Raw genomic sequence first — 16,156 nt, forward strand, 5'->3', positions numbered from 1 at the left:
TTGGGCCAGTGTCACTGAAAAACTACTCTTTAAAATGCACAATTTGCCTCACATTTTATCAAAAAGCCTCCCCCTTGGGTACTACTTAGTTTGTCACAAAAGGAATGAATTGTCGTTTGCAACTTTGGCCACTTTTTCATTGGTGCCCGACTCGAGACAATTGTATGCCCCAACAACACCATGCTCATGCTTGAAAGAAGGGTGAGGGGGGATGCATTTATGAGATGTGATGACTGATAAGGGCTTGAGAGTAAATTGATTACACAAAACACCTGGATGAGGTGACTGAAGAACAGGCCGAGTGGAGGGTGCGCTTCCTGGAGGTAACCGATTAGCAATACTTGGTGTACTTTAACAGACTGTCAGATGGGATGGGGCAGAGACAAATACAGTGCAACAGGATTGAAACAGAATGCTTTTTTATTTATTTGCATTTTTAAAGCGCTCACACATCCCAGGGGCATCGAGGCATAGTTACAGGAGGAGCATGTCTTAGTTGCGTATTTATAACGCACTTAATACCCAGAGGTTTCTAAGTGAGGAGTCGGGGATCGAACCTGTGTTGCTTCGTGTTGTCTTGCTTCCAAGTGGAGCACATTGCCGCTGATCTATCCTGAGTCCCGGGACAATGATTGCAACGCAGCAGTGAAAAGGGACCTTTACTTGATGGGAGTACACAATGGATACCTACCTCCAACCCTGGAAAAGGTGGCAAGAACAAGATCTAAAAAAAGAACGCTCTTGCATGCGCCAGTGAGGACTTTGTCTTCTTTGGCACATGTAGCCGGCGAGCTAGAGCAATCAGTATAGACCAAACCTAAGTGAGTTTATGACACAACTTCTTTCATTGTGCATCTTAAAGCGATGAAAATAAAGTGGGTAAATGCATATTTTGCCTTTTGCATCTTATAGTTTTCCATCCAGGGTGTGGAAAATAAAGGTACACTGATATTATTTTGGCCCAAGATGCTGCTATAAGGATTTACATGTCGTCATGAAGCTTTTATGTAATTTGTGTATTTTGCAAGTAAACTATAGGACAGTATTGTAGGTCTTGTTGACAACCAAAACTGAAATATTTGTTCCATGTAAAACATGGAAGAAGGTGGCTGTTCTGTTCCCAAATTGGGTTAAAATCCCTGCTTCGCTGTTCAGCATAAGTGTGTGATCCCGGGCAAATAATGTAATCTCACGCTGACTTCAACTGCAAAGGGTGTCACTCTTACCCCTTCTTCCCCTCTGCATTTTTGAAGGCAAGCGCAAGTCAAACATATGTCTGTGGGTGTTGTGATGGAGGTCAGTAAAATATTGTGCAGTGTGTGACATGTTAAGTCCACCTTGCCATAGAAACTTTGCCCTGTTAGTAAAATGTCTCACTTGCAATACCTACAGGTTTGGCCCACTGTGTCCTAGGCTTTCTTTTTCCTACCCTCAAGTTTGAGTTTATACAAAGTAAAGTGGAAAAGTAACGGCGTCACTTTCGATCAGCGGATGCTGCTCGCCACCGAGTGGGGAGTGTAAGGGTGTGCAGCTCAGAGCAGAATAACCTGATACTGTATTACCAAGTAAGAAGTAAGGGAGCACCTGTAAAATACCTCCTGCTAATAAATCAACTGCGGCCTGTACATCCACAACCCAAGTCAGTGTATTATTTCTGGGGGGGTTTTTGGGGGAGGTTATGGGAAAAGGGAAATGTGTGGAGGGCCGCAGGTTAAACCAAAGTGAATTTATAAAGCAGGTAAATCAAATGCAGGGCCCGTGGAAGGCCGGTGTGGGTTGTTGCGGCTAAGCAGCGTGATGCGCCGAGTGCAAGGAGGAATGTAGCAGACACCATCATAGCCGCTACACGCAGCCGGACACACCCGGGCCCATGTACCTCAACCCATGTGTGCCCTTCCCCATCCATCCCACTACTAGCCTGTGCCAGCAGTTGCTGCAGCACCAAACATGTGACATGGAGCAGCGGCAGTATGATGGGCTGGTGGTGGGATGATCTAGGTCTAGCACTGAATTGGCGTGGGCCGCGCGCCCGCACTGCGGTCAGCGCCCCGTGTGGCATTATGGGGCAAATATTTTTTGGGCACTGGCACTTAATTTTTTACAAATTAAGCACTGATCATGGGTTACATATACCTTTTACATACAGCCTAGCATTAATACTACAGGCCGCATACCTTCCTGGATGCTATTGATACAAATTATCCTGTATGTATTAGAACAGTAACCTCTTTGTAGACTGCTAATGTTGGTCTTCAAATGCAGTTAGTTTTTCATTCTGATTAGAACAAGAATGAAGAGGATAAGGGGACTGCTGAAAGACAGCATATTAGCCTTTAGGTTGTGAGCTCGATGGGTCAAGGGCCGGGGGGCGTGACCAGTTTTTTTGATTCCTCAATTCATTTGGTTGGGTAAGGGGGCCCCAAAGATGTCTGTGCCCAGAGCCCCACAAGTACTTAAGATAGCCCTGTGTTGAAGCTAGGCCAGGAACAAAATCTGTCCTCTCGCATTCTGCCACAAACCTTTTTTTCTTCCAAGTCTGCTATTATTGAAGGGAATTTATACAGTTCTTGCATCCCTCCATATGGCATTATTGTAATATCACCTCTTTAGTTTCCCTGCCATGTCCTTCCTGCAACTAGCGAGACAATTACGCCATGGCATCGAGTAACACGCCTGACAGGAATTATAATAACCCTTGGCCAAAAAGGCACCTCCGTGGTTTGCATTGCGAGCACCACCTGCCATAAACCTCTTAGGTCCTTGTTCACCATACTCAACTCGCGTTTCCCGGGGATTGCCGTCCCAGCACGCCGTGATGCTCAAGAGGTTCTGGTGGAGAGCAGCTCATACAGGTGGCTCTGAATAAACGCACGCGCCGACTTGGGCAAGTGCGGTCCATGCACGCTCTCTTTGGCGTCACAGTGGAAGCCACTCTTCGCGTTCTGTTGCTATGGAACACACCCACCTGAAGATGAAGGGCTCCACTTAACAATGTCCATTCATAGTTGCCCGCATTGAAAGGTGGAGCGCTGTGATGCCTTACCAGAGGGGGCATGTAAAATCGGCATCACAGAAATAACAGCAGTGCTAAGCTTGCCACAGGATGTGCCCTCTTAATACAGCAGTAACCTCACTTTCACCTGCTAGCTCTTCAAATGACCAGGACATTCTTTTCTACCTTTGGGTGCAATAGACATGAAAGGCGCGGGAACCTCACAATGACCACGCCTGCTTTTAGCCCTTGATTTCTTTTTGATTGACCTGGAACGCAAACATGGCGCGAGAGTGCAGGATAAAGTCCTACGAACCGTACGACCTGACCACCGGGGATAAAGGGCCGTCTAGCTCCACGTACAATCTTCTACGTGAATACCGCTGCTTCAAAACAAGAAGCTACGCTCACAAGCGCATTCTGGGTAAGAGAGTTCACTAAATGATTTGCCTCAAGCTGCAGAATTAAAAGCAACAAGAGCATATTATTGCTGCATGGTCACCCCTAAGATGTTCCAGCAACCTTTTGCCTTTCTTGAAACCAAAAACTAGCCAGCGAGCTGGGCCCAAGTGAATATGCAATGCGCATACACCGTTCTGGTGCCTGTGCCTACACAGGCAATTGAGAGGGTGGCTTGTGTGCAACTGGCCATTGTGAATGAGCTCCTGCTCCTAAAATAGTTCAGAAAGTGGTTGTAGGATTTGTGTTTATAAATGGGGTCATATGGTGACCTTTTGTTTAAATTAAAATGTTCAGCTTGGTCATGAAAGAGAGTGGTGATGGGAAATCCAATAATGTATTTATTTATTTATTGTTCGCTTGTTAGGTGCTTATACAATACGAAATGCTGTTTCAAAGCGCCGATGGGGCAGGGAGGGAGCGAGGAAATACATTACAACACAAATATTTAAGAGCATAGTGGGGGAGAAACGAACCTACTACGCCTTGTGAGTATTCAGAACGTGCAAGTGCAGAAAAGAAGAGGGAAGAGGGGTTATTAAGCACTGGGGAGTCCGACTCGTGGATGAGCCATAGACAAAGTGCTAGGAATGTTGAGTGCCACACGGCCTGGGCCGAGGGAGGAGTAAGTGCGAGCCTCCAGAGCAGAGGGTGTGAAATGCAAGTGCTGTGGATAGACAGGAGCTGGGAAGAATTGGTGTGGGAGGTCAAGGCCCGAGGATGCATAAGGGCCAAGGACACTGATTCATTCAGCAACTGTGGGATTAGCAGAGGAGGGAAGGAGGAGGAAGAGCTGTCCCACAGAATAGAGCAGCATTGCGCCTCTGCAACAGAAAAGACATTTGTGTTTCCATCAGAAAAATGGACCGCGTAGTAATCAAAATCATGCGCCAGAAGCAGTGGTCTAAGTGGGCGGGAGCGGTCAGGAGCAGTGCTCCTCTACTTCTTTAAATTGTGGGGAGTGTTGCAGACCAGCAGGGAACATAGTGCCACTACTTCTTTTCGTACACTTCGACCACTGGCCAGAAGAATATGTCCAAGAGGAAAAGCCTGCCCATTGGGTACTGTGCCGTGCCACCACTTATCATGCAATGCATGCGCTTCATCCACTTTTCCACCACTTACTCTACTACTCACTCTCTGCCCATCAGCTAGTGTAGCAGCCATTCAGTGCCGGCCTCTCAGTTGCTGTTCTATAGGTTGGCAGACTATCAGCTAAGGTGGCAGGCAGGGGTGGGCTGGGAACCAAAAGAGACCCTGGAAATAATGTTCAAAGGGGCCCTACACTACACATTTTCAGCAAGCCCAACTCTTCCTAGGAGAAAATCTGGAAATAAAGTAGGTTACCACACAAAGGAGGACCAGGATGCAGAGGCCTACCAGTAAATCTCGAGTTCCCCATGGGCCAGTCCACCCCTGGTCACAGGGGCCAAACATTTGGTCAGGCACATTTTCTATTTTTTGCACTGGCTCCACCAATATAAGGCGCAAGAACTCTCCATTGAGTTTGGGGGTGGAGGAACATACATTTGCTTTGCTACTATAATTGCACTTGAACGATAGCAAAGCCATGTTCAAGCCTATACTAAAGGGACAGGCCATGATGTGCAATGATATGCCAATCAATTAACATCCCCGGGCACCGTTAAACACCAATAACAAGTTACTAGTTGGAAGTGGAATCATCTGTTCTTGTCACCAAGATAGTGCACAGCAGGACCAAAAACCTTTGTGCCACTTAGTGGATCTACTAAAAAAACATTTTTCTGATTTTATGGAATTTACACTGAGGTAAAATGAGGACCAGTCTCTCCAATTGAGGTTCATTAGAAAGCCATAAGCATTTGTGTTGGGGACAGTGGTGATACAGAGACACTGGAGCCAGCTGAATCCCAATGCTGCACACCATGGTGTAATCCACAGTAATGGTCTACACGGACCACATTCTAATATAAACATTCCACCAGGCAGATGAATTCGATGTGGCCCATTCGCACCCCAAAACTTGCCCATAGGCACTTTGATTAATACCAGGCGGTTTACTCATACAGTTCTGGAGCCATCATGGTATACAGCTAGCCCAAATCCACCATCATTTCGATGTTGACGCTGTTGACCTTCACTGTGTCCCAAGGCCCATTCTTTTTCTCTCCCTGCACTTGATGAATTATTCTCTCCTCCACGGGAGAATTACTGGATCCCTTGTATTCCATATCCTCCACGATGTGGACACTTCCCCTTTGCATGTGGGAACCATCTTGTATGCGGGGACCTTCCTTGCCCACTCTGCGCTGCCTTGCAAAATGCCCCCTCATATTGCAGCGTCTGCAGTCTGCCACCACAGCAGGACATACTTTGGCCCCTGTGGTGTGACTGTTCAACCCACACTGGTTACAGCTCCTTTAGTTCTTCCGCTCATACTTGCATTCCTCCCTCCTTGCCCTGCTGCTCCTCCACTGGGCCTCTCCCCTTTGGCAGGATACACAGCCTGTACAAATGTCCCTCCTCTGCTGCTCGATGCAGCATCCTTGAGGGTCATAGCCCTAATATTTCTGGCATATTTCTCTGGCCAACTCCAAGGCCTTCTCCAAAGGGGGCCTTTGTCAATCAAGAGTCTCTCCCTTATTTTAGCATTACATGTCCTTACCATAACTAGCCTGACAAAAGATCAGACGACGCTCGAGCCGACGCTCAAGCAGCTCCCAGGAAGGAAGTTCCTCTCTTCACAGATCACGGCTCACCGGGGCCTAGCTGAACCCTCAATGCAATCGTCACCACAGCAGCAACGGCGGGTCCCACCGACCAAGGGCCCCGTTCGCCAGCACCCAGGAGCAGGGAGCACACCTCTGCCAGGCGCAGAGTGGAGGGGGGGACTACCTCAAAGCATGCCCTCACCGGGTCCACCGCCGTGGGGTGCCTGACTCAACTAATCGCCAAAATGTGCTGGGGACGGGGGCGGGGGGAAGAAAGACACCAGAGCCAGATGAGTTGCTTCCCAACGTGGCACCTCATGGTTTAATCAACAGTAACAGTCTTCACGAGCCACATTCCAATATAAACATTCCAACAAGCAGATGCATTGGCGCAGGCCCGCGCCTAACTAAGATCACTACAGCATTTCACTATCAGGAGCTAAACATATCACTGGCACCCCACTGCCTATAAGCAGTGCCATCTACCCTTGCCACCCCCTCCATTGTCACACAACTGGGCATTTCCAAGGCATCTATTTAAATGTGGGATGAGGATAACTAGGGTTAAATTGGATTTATTGCCACAAGTTACAGGGCCCCCATGCAGGGAAGCAGGGGAACGAAAGTCGGGCAACCGCCATGCTCTCCAACTGCCCTCTACGGGACCCCGACCGCTCGTCAGCGCTATTCCAGAGTCCAGTCCCATCCCAGTTGCCACACAGCTACACCCTTAATCCAGATCAGCCCATAGCCAGGTCCCGTGCCACAGAGGGGGCCGATATGATTGGATTGAGATCCGGCAATGCATTCCCGTCCACAGGAGTGTACTCATCTGCGGGTTCTCAGTTGGCTGACGGCTATGCTGCTTTTACTCCTACTTGGAATGCTATGCAAAGCCAGCTTGACTGGAATCAGTTCAGGCATGGGCAACAAACTAAGGTCACAAAAAGCTTGATGAGTGCTAACTTCAGGTTCAACATTGATACAAGGTGCTCAACTAGAGGCTTGAGATTCATAAGATATAGGATCATCACTGACACAAGATGTTGCCTCCATGGTGCCTGCACAGCGTTCCCTGCCGTGGCACTAGGCTAGCTGCCCCTGGCTTCACTTGGGGACGGATTCCAAAACCACAGCTGAATCCAGACCACTTTGCATTCTTTCAAGAGGGTGAGCCCGTAATTCCCTAACCTTGGATTCTTGACCCTGACCCAATTGCCCACGCTAAAGGATGATTCGCCACAGCTCTCTTCTAATAGCGCAAGGCTGGCTTCAGTAACTCTTTTCTATTCGCAGACACCGGACCAGTCATGCCCCGCCACTCGGGATGCAGCGTACACATAGCCTCGGCCCACTTGAGCACTGCAATGGGGTGTTTAATGTGATGAATGAGGGATACATATTCCCACACAATATCCTTTCTAAGTGTGCACGTGACTAACCCAGAAACCTTAGATAACTGGACCTCCCCGTAGATGTTTCCCAGAGGGCCTGCTTGCCTCGGGCAGTATGAGGCTTTACTCTTGTAACACATGTCGTCATCTTCATAGAGTCATGAACCAGACTATATCTAAACTGCATGTCATTGTCCATCAAGAAAGTCACAGGGAACTAATTGTGTCATTAAGGCAGTGGCATCCTTGGCCTATGTCACCACAAGCCATTTGGAATGATAATCGACCAACAGAAACAAGAACGCTTCATCTGGACCCAGGCCAGACACTGGCACCACAATATTCAGTGCTTACATCACCCCAAACTTACCCAGGAGGCTCCTCGCTCACATGTGACTTGACACATTCTGCTCATGGAAAGGAAACATTTCAGCAGGTCCTCCATCTAGCTGTCTATGGCGGGACACTAATACCGCTCATAGACCCATTGTTTCCTCAGAATTCTGCCTAAGTGACCAGTGTGGACCACGTCAATGTTAAATGGGTGGGTACCCCTAGGCCACTAAGTCCCTTTTCGGCCATTAAACAATATTTCCCTGAGTAGACACAACTTGTCACAGAGCCATTAAGATTCCTCACCCACCTCCTTGTCCTAAGACGGCCACACTGTCAACACATACTGTCTGACCTTCTGTCAGTGTCTACCAGTGCCTCCTGATGCCACACGGCCTGACCCATCACAGAACCCAATGCCAGCTGGGCAATCCCAGCCCATGTCTGTGCCTCCACTTTCCCTGTGGAGGCTTGCAGCATCAACAGAGACACACAATCGACCGCCACATTTTTGGCACCAGCTATTATGTTTTCTTGAAGACCAGGGCACACCAATTGATTCTAGGTGAAGAGAAAAGCTCGCTTCGAATGGGCAGTGCAAAGACAAGGGCCTTGTTATCTGTTTTGATCATGAAAGGTATGCCCCCACATAAAAGAAAAAATGTTTTGTGCTCCCTCATACCCCCCAATGTACGAGGGCCTCCACCACCATGGATAATTTTCATCGGCACCACAAACACCACAAAGGTATATCCCACTACCACCTTGTACCTTTCCCACTAGTGTGTTAGGGCAGCCTCAAGGATCCCACCCTAATCGCCAAAATGTTGACATGCGAGGTCGGGAGCAGGAGGGAATGCTGTCAAGGAAAGACAGGAGCCTTCAGGTAAGGATAGTGCTTTAGTCCATGTATTGTCTTCTCCCCAGCGTGGGAGCCACACCCCTGCCACCAGAATGTGAGGGGAACCTAGGTTCCATGTACTGTTCCACATTCAACCAGAATAGCTAGTGTGAACAGGATGCTACACATCTCCCTTTCTTAAACAACAAAAAGGAAAGGCTCAGCACTCACTCAAATCAAACCTACAGCATCCATCGCATTCCGAGTCCATGAGAATCTCACCTCCAAGGATTGCTATCCTCGCATCCACCCCAATGGCTTAAACTGCACTACCCAAACGTGTGAGTAGCCGTGTGCTACCTTCACTGAGGCGACTTTCCAGCTCCGTTAGACGTCCCGTGAGTTTGAGGTTACAGTTTTGTGATGGAGTTATCAGTTTAAGTGTCCTTTGAAGCCATTCATGGCATTTTTGCGCAGTTAAGTGTTGTAAACAGGCGTGTTGTTGTCATGTGGACTAGCCAATTGTTGGAATTGCTATGTGCCGTTAAGTGTTATAAATGCACGTGTTATGGTCATGGGTACCAGCCAAGTTTTGGCAATTTTGCGCCCACTCTTTCACCTGCCCCCACCACTATCGGTGCTAGCTGTGGCAGGCTCTTAAGTATGCGCAAGCCCTCAAACCCCAGGCAATGCATGAGAAGTGCTCTGCGTCGTTCCGTGCGAAACGAGGGTCCATGTATCGCTAAACCATAGTCCTGAAAGTCAGGGGAGTTGCTAGGTCTGGAAAAGACTCGGGGCTAAGCTGATGTCAGAACTGTTGGGACTGGGGGCTAGCTAGTCTTTTGGCTGTAGCTCCTGAGATTCTATCCGGGGCTACAGCCAAAAGATCAGGGGCTATAGTCCCCTTAGCACCCCCCTAGCAACGCCCCTGCTGAAAGTCTCCTTTCCACACCTCCCACTTGACTGCAGGCTCCCCATGGGTGGGCAGGAACTGAGGTGGCAAGGAAGCCATATTTGTCACTGAGCAGGTAGACGTACAAGCAGGTTTGAGAAATAGTCCCAGCAGTCACCGCTTATCAGTTGCTTAAAGAACGTGCCTTCCTCAGCTGGCAGCAAAAACGTTTAAACGTATGGTGTAGGGATTAGTACCTGCGTATAGTTTGGGGCGCCAACTGGTAGGTGTTAAGTTAGGTGGATGTGTGGCATCCACATAGTTGCTTATTTTTTATCCTTATTTTTTTTTTCTGCCTCAGGCGAGACACCTATGTTCTTTTCCACTAAAGCATGCACTAAAGGCTTGTGGACCCTACTTCACTTCTTGCAAATCACATTTCTAGAAGGACAACGCACACTTGTGGAGATGTGGTCATTCTCCCCACATGCATAGCACACTAGGTTCACTCTTGTCCCCCCGAGCCCTGCTGCTCTGAGGAGAGAAACCTCTCCCTCGTCCCCTCAGAGCATTCTGAGGCACTGACGACCCAGGCACCACCACAGTCTTTGGACTCATGTTGTTCACATCTCCCTTGTGGGAGCTTAGAGTCAAAGTAGACAGAGGACTGTCCCGCCAGATTGGCCATCGTGATGGCTTGTTTCAAAGAAAAGTCCTTGACCATCAGTAGCCTTTCCTGCAGCCTCCTATCCGTTGTGCAGTGTACTATTTGATCCTGCACCCGGCTGTCCATGACGATCCAGAATTCTCAATTATTTGGCCAGACCTCTCAGGGCTGCTGCATAAGCCTTTCCTGTCTCTCCAGCCTCTGGTGAGCATGAGAAAAGGTGGTGCTCCATAACCACATTTATGCACGGACCAAACTGGCCTGGTAGAAAGTGCTTGGGCGCCTGATAGACATCTTCGGCATCCCCTTCCCCATCTCCAATGGGGAACAGTGATATGATATGATATTTTATTTATATCGCGCTCGTACACAAGTGTTTCAGAAAGAATTGAAAGATTTCTCACCCTTCCCTCACAGGCCGTTAAGCAATATTGCTCGCTTCCTCTCAGGATCAAACGGCTTTCCCCTATGGCAATGCGGTACGCATCAACGCCTTCTTCCATTGTGTTAACACAATGGCTGGTTCAGCCGGAGATGGCTGAAAAAATGGCGGGGTTGTATGGTGCACTACATGCCAAATAACAGACTCCCAGAAGGATGTGGCTCCCTGATAACACAACGCTCTCAGCACTCCTGTAAAGAGAAGGAAAGGGGTTATCGCTTCTCCAAACGTTAGGTGGCAGCAAACCGCCAAGAGGAATCGAGTCCTTCCTCCATTGCTTCCATGACCGTGTTATTTTTCTTCCTTTTTTTTCCTTCTGCCTTCTATGCATTCAGCACCAGGTGGCAGGGCACCTCAAGAGCTCACGATGCTCGCCGTATGCCTACGTCACAGCAAGAGAGCGGGATATAAATGCGTGATCCAGACAGAGGGGCCATGCAGAGTTCCGAAAACCTGTTGCCAAAAGGCAAGGAAAAACGCGAGCCTTCAGGTAAGGATAGTTTGTAGTCTTCTCCCCAGCATGGGAGCCGCACCGTCGCCACAACTGCTCCTTTTCTAATGCCGCAAGTCTACGCACAGAGATCATTCAAAGGACGCTCTCTGTGCGACAGTCACAGGGAGCCCTCACAGATGGGGGGAGAGGGATATGTCCCATGTGGCAAGCAGGCCGTGCAAGACTCTGCTACACGTGTGATTAATACAATCCACAGCTGTTCCCTTGACTAGCACATGGCGTGACATCATCGCTCAGCGCCCCTCCTGTCACTACTACAGATTCTACGACTGTCCTCTGGACCACGGTTTCAGATGATTCAGGTAACAACCCTTGCCTCCCATCTCCAACACGTCCAGACCCTCCTATCACAGAGCTCTCAGTTCCCAAACGAACCACCTCTGCACTGTTCTCTCCAAGCTCACCACCCAGCAATCCTTCTAGACTCTACTCTTTCTCTCCACCACCCAGCAATCCTTCTATTCTCTTTCTCTCCACCACCCAGCAATCCTTATATTCTCTTTCTCTCCACCACCCAGCAATCCTTCTATACTCTTTCTCTCCACCACCCAGCAATCCTTCTATTCTCTTTCTCTCCACCACCCAGCAATCCTTCTATTCTCTTTCTCTCCACCACCCAGCAATCCTTCTATACTCTTTCTCTCCACCACCCAGCAATCCTTCTATTCTCTTTCTCTCCACCACCCAGCAATCCTTCTATACTCTTTCTCTCCACCACCCAGCAATCCTTCTATTCTCTTTCTCTCCACCACCCAGCAATCCTTCTATTCTCTTTCTCTCCACCACCCAGCAATCCTTCTATACTCTTTCTCTCCACCACCCAGCAATCCTTCTATTCTCTTTCTCTCCACCACCCAGCAATCCTTCTATTCTCTTTCTCTCCACCACCCAGCAATCCTTCTATACTCTTTCTCTCCACCACCCAGCAATCCTTCTATTCTCTTTCTCTCCACCACCCAGCAATTCTTCTATACTCTTTCTCTCCACCACCCAGCAATCCTTCTATTCTCTTTCTCTCCACCACCCAGCAATCCTTCTATTCTCTTTCTCTCCACCACCCAGCAATCCTTCTATACTCTTTCTCTCCACCACCCCACCACCCAGCAATCCTTCTATTCTCTTTCTCTCCACCACCCAGAAATCCTTCTATTCTCTTTCTCTCCACCACCCAGCAATCCTTCTATTCTCTTTCTCTCCACCACCCAGCAATCCTTCTATTCTCTTTCTCTCCACCACCCAGCAATCCTTCTATACTCTTTCTCTCCACCACCCAGCAATCCTTCTATTCTCTTTCTCTCCACCACCCAGCAATCCTTCTATACTCTTTCTCTCCACCACCCAGCAATCCTTCTATTCTCTTTCTCTCCACCACCCAGCAATCCTACTATTCTCTTTCTCTCCACCACCCAGCAATCCTTCTATACTCTTTCTCTCTACCACCCAGCAATCCTTCTATTCTCTTTCTCTCCACCACCCAGCAATCCTTCTATTCTCTTTCTCTCCACCACCCAGCAATCCTTCTATTCTCTTTCTCTCCACCACCCAGCAATTCTTCTATACTCTTTCTCTCCACCACCCAGCAATCCTTCTATTCTCTTTCTCTCCACCACCCAGCAATCCTTCTATTCTCTTTCTCTCCACCACCCAGCAATCCTTCTATACTCTTTCTCTCCACCACCCCACCACCCAGCAATCCTTCTATTCTCTTTCTCTCCACCACCCAGCAATCCTTCTATTCTCTTTCTCTCCACCACCCAGCAATCCTTCTATACTCTTTCTCTCCACCACCCAGCAATCCTTCTATTCTCTTTCTCTCCACCACCCAGCAATTCTTCTATACTCTTTCTCTCCACCACCCAGCAATCCTTCTATTCTCTTTCTCTCCATCACCCAGCAATCCTTCTATTCTCTTTCTCTCCACCACCCAGCAATCCTTCTATACTCTTTCTCTCCACCACCCCACCACCCAGCAATCCTTCTATTCTCTTTCTCTCCACCACCCAGCAATCCTTCTATTCTCTTTCTCTCCACCACCCAGAAATCCTTCTATTCTCTTTCTCTCCACCACCCAGCAATCCTTCTATTCTCTTTCTCTCCACCACCCAGCAATCCTTCTATACTCTTTCTCTCCACCACCCAGCAATCCTTCTATTCTCTTTCTCTCCACCACCCAGCAATTCTTCTATACTCTTTCTCTCCACCACCCAGCAATCCTTCTATTCTCTTTCTCTCCACCACCCAGCAATCCTTCTATTCTCTTTCTCTCCACCACCCAGCAATCCTTCTATACTCTTTCTCTCCACCACCCCACCACCCAGCAATCCTTCTATTCTCTTTCTCTCCACCACCCAGCAATCCTTCTATTCTCTTTCTCTCCACCACCCAGAAATCCTTCTATTCTCTTTCTCTCCACCACCCAGCAATCCTTCTATTCTCTTTCTCTCCACCACCCAGCAATCCTTCTATTCTCTTTCTCTCCACCACCCAGCAATCCTTCTATACTCTTTCTCTCCACCACCCAGCAATCCTTCTATTCTCTTTCTCTCCACCACCCAGCAATCCTTCTATACTCTTTCTCTCCACCACCCAGCAATCCTTCTATTCTCTTTCTCTCCACCACCCAGCAATCCTACTATTCTCTTTCTCTCCACCACCCAGCAATCCTTCTATACTCTTTCTCTCTACCACCCAGCAATCCTTCTATTCTCTTTCTCTCCACCACCCAGCAATCCTTCTATACTCTTTCTCTCCACCACCCAGCAATTCTTCTATTCTCTTTCTCTCCACCACCCAGCAAGCCTTCTATACTCTTTCTCTCCACCACCCAGCAATCCTTCTATTCTCTTTCTCTCCACCACCCAGCAATCCTTCTATACTCTTTCTCTCCACCACCCAGCAATCCTTCTATTCTCTTTCTCTCCACCACCCAGCAATCCTTCTATACTCTTTCTCTCCACCACCCAGCAATCCTTCTATTCTCTTTCTCTCCACCACCCAGCAATCCTTCTATTCTCTTTCTCTCCACCACCCAGCAATCCTTCTATTCTCTTTCTCTCCACCACCCAGCAATCCTTCTATACTCTTTCTCTCCGTACAAACGTTCCACTCCGCACAACCCTTGAAAAGTTGTCTCCTGCTCCATTTCCTACCAACCTCTAGCAATATACAAATACCCAGCACTTGTCTCTTATTCTCTTGGGCCTCAACAAGTACAGAGCACACTCCCCTCTCACCCTGGCATTCCTCACAGCACTTTACAACCTACACGAAATGGTTCCACATAAACCCGTTTCCTTCCATCAAACCATCTCTTGTAGCTCTCCAGGTTACTCTTATAGTGCCTGATGATGGTACGAAATGGCGCATGAGACAACTTGTCAAGTGCCAGCAGCAAAATTAGAAAAGGGGCGGCTGTATTGGCGGTGCGGCTCCCATGCTGGGGAGTAGACCATATCCGGATTAAGCACTATCCTTACCTCAAGGATCCTGTCGTTCCTTGCCAGCGTTCCCTCCTGCTCCGGCCCTCGCATCTCAACATTTTGGCAACAAGTTTTCGGAACCCTGAATGGTCCATAAGTCTGCGATGTGTGCATACAACAATCGTTGTGAGCTTTTGAGCTCTCCTGCCACCTAGTGGTCAACATATAGAAGGCAGCAAAACAAAGAAAAGGAAGAAAAATAACTGGAAGGTCCGAGAAGCCATGAAGGAAGGGCACAGTTTTATTTATTTATTTATTTGTTTGTTTGTTTGTTTCATTCATTTGATTAGCACCCAGACCCGACGGTATCACGGCGCTCGTACAAAGTAAGTGGTTACAGACAGAGACTGGTGTTTAGCATAGTACAAGCAGGTTATAAATATTTGTTAAATTACCATGTTTTAAAGAGTTTTTTAAAGACGATGAGAGATGGTTAATTCTGGATGTGTCCGGGGAGGGAGTTCCACAGGGGGGAGCAGTGACACTCAAACTGGAGCCCCCTGCTCGCTTGAGGTTGAATCGAATTGTCAGGCAACTTTGGAGGAGGAGCGGAGGCAGCGTGCCACTGGCTTTGCTGTAATGCGTGGAATGAGGTAAGAGGGGGCATTCTTGTGCAGACATCGGTGAGTGGTCAAGGTTTTAAATTCAATTTTGTGGCGAGATGAATTTCCTGCTCAGGGAAATTAATTTGGCAGTGTAGGCAGTAGTAGAGGAAGAGCACTTCTGTGGTGGGGCATGTTGAACTCAGCATCAAGGTAAACCCCCAGCGGCTTCACGTGTTTGGAAACCTGGATGGTTGGTTTGTTTGTTTATTTATTTATAGTGCGCTCCAAACCCAGAGGTATCTGGGCGCATTACAAGGATATGCATTTTCTTAGTTACACACGGCAATATCCAGTGAGGCAGTGGGGGACAATGCAGTTTTTTACATAGGGTCATGAACATACAGTTATAGTTCTTTACACACTGGGCAATATACAGGTGGGCAGGTGATGCTGAGATATACAGGTAATCATAGAACAGGAAGATTGAATTACACAAATTTACTATACATGGTTGAGGTTACAGAGGGCTAACCAGGACTAGTAAGGTATGTCAGTATCAATGAGCCAGCTTTTCATATCTTTCCTAAATTTATAGAAGGACTGGTCGGCTCTTAGTGTGGAAGGTAGGGAGTTCCAGAGTTGAGCGGCCATATCCGGGAAGCTGCTGCCACCTGCTTTTTTAAGTTTATACCTTGGCACTTTTAGGCATCCAGAGTTAGAAGATCTAGTAGGTCGGCGTGGTTGTATTCAGTGAATTTTTCAATCAGGTATTGAGGTGCTGCATTGTTGAGACATTTATTCATCAAGGACGCTGTTTTGAGTTGTATTCTCTCCTTGATGGAGAGCCAGTTGATGTCACGTCTGGTTGTAGAGATATGCTGTCTTCGAGGTATGATCAAGGCTGT

At 48.1% G+C, this 16,156-nt stretch overlaps 1 protein-coding gene across 1 annotated transcript in view; it reads left to right on the plus strand.

Annotated features, from left to right (window-relative positions):
* The first annotated feature begins 3,016 nt into the window (after positions 1-3,016).
* C4PH6orf163 (chromosome 4p C6orf163 homolog) overlaps positions 3,017-16,156 on the plus strand; it is a 351,818-nt gene continuing 338,678 nt past the window's right edge. Inside the window, exon 1 of the mRNA XM_069605211.1 lies at positions 3,017-3,416. Within this exon, the coding sequence (XP_069461312.1) occupies positions 3,275-3,416 (142 nt within the window). The 5' untranslated portion in view covers positions 3,017-3,274. The remainder of the gene's footprint in view (positions 3,417-16,156) is intronic.

The sequence above is a fragment of the Ambystoma mexicanum genome, chromosome 4p (genome assembly GCF_040938575.1).
Source record: "Ambystoma mexicanum isolate Mex_15411 chromosome 4p, UKY_AmexF1_1, whole genome shotgun sequence".
Taxonomy (NCBI): domain Eukaryota; kingdom Metazoa; phylum Chordata; class Amphibia; order Caudata; family Ambystomatidae; genus Ambystoma; species Ambystoma mexicanum.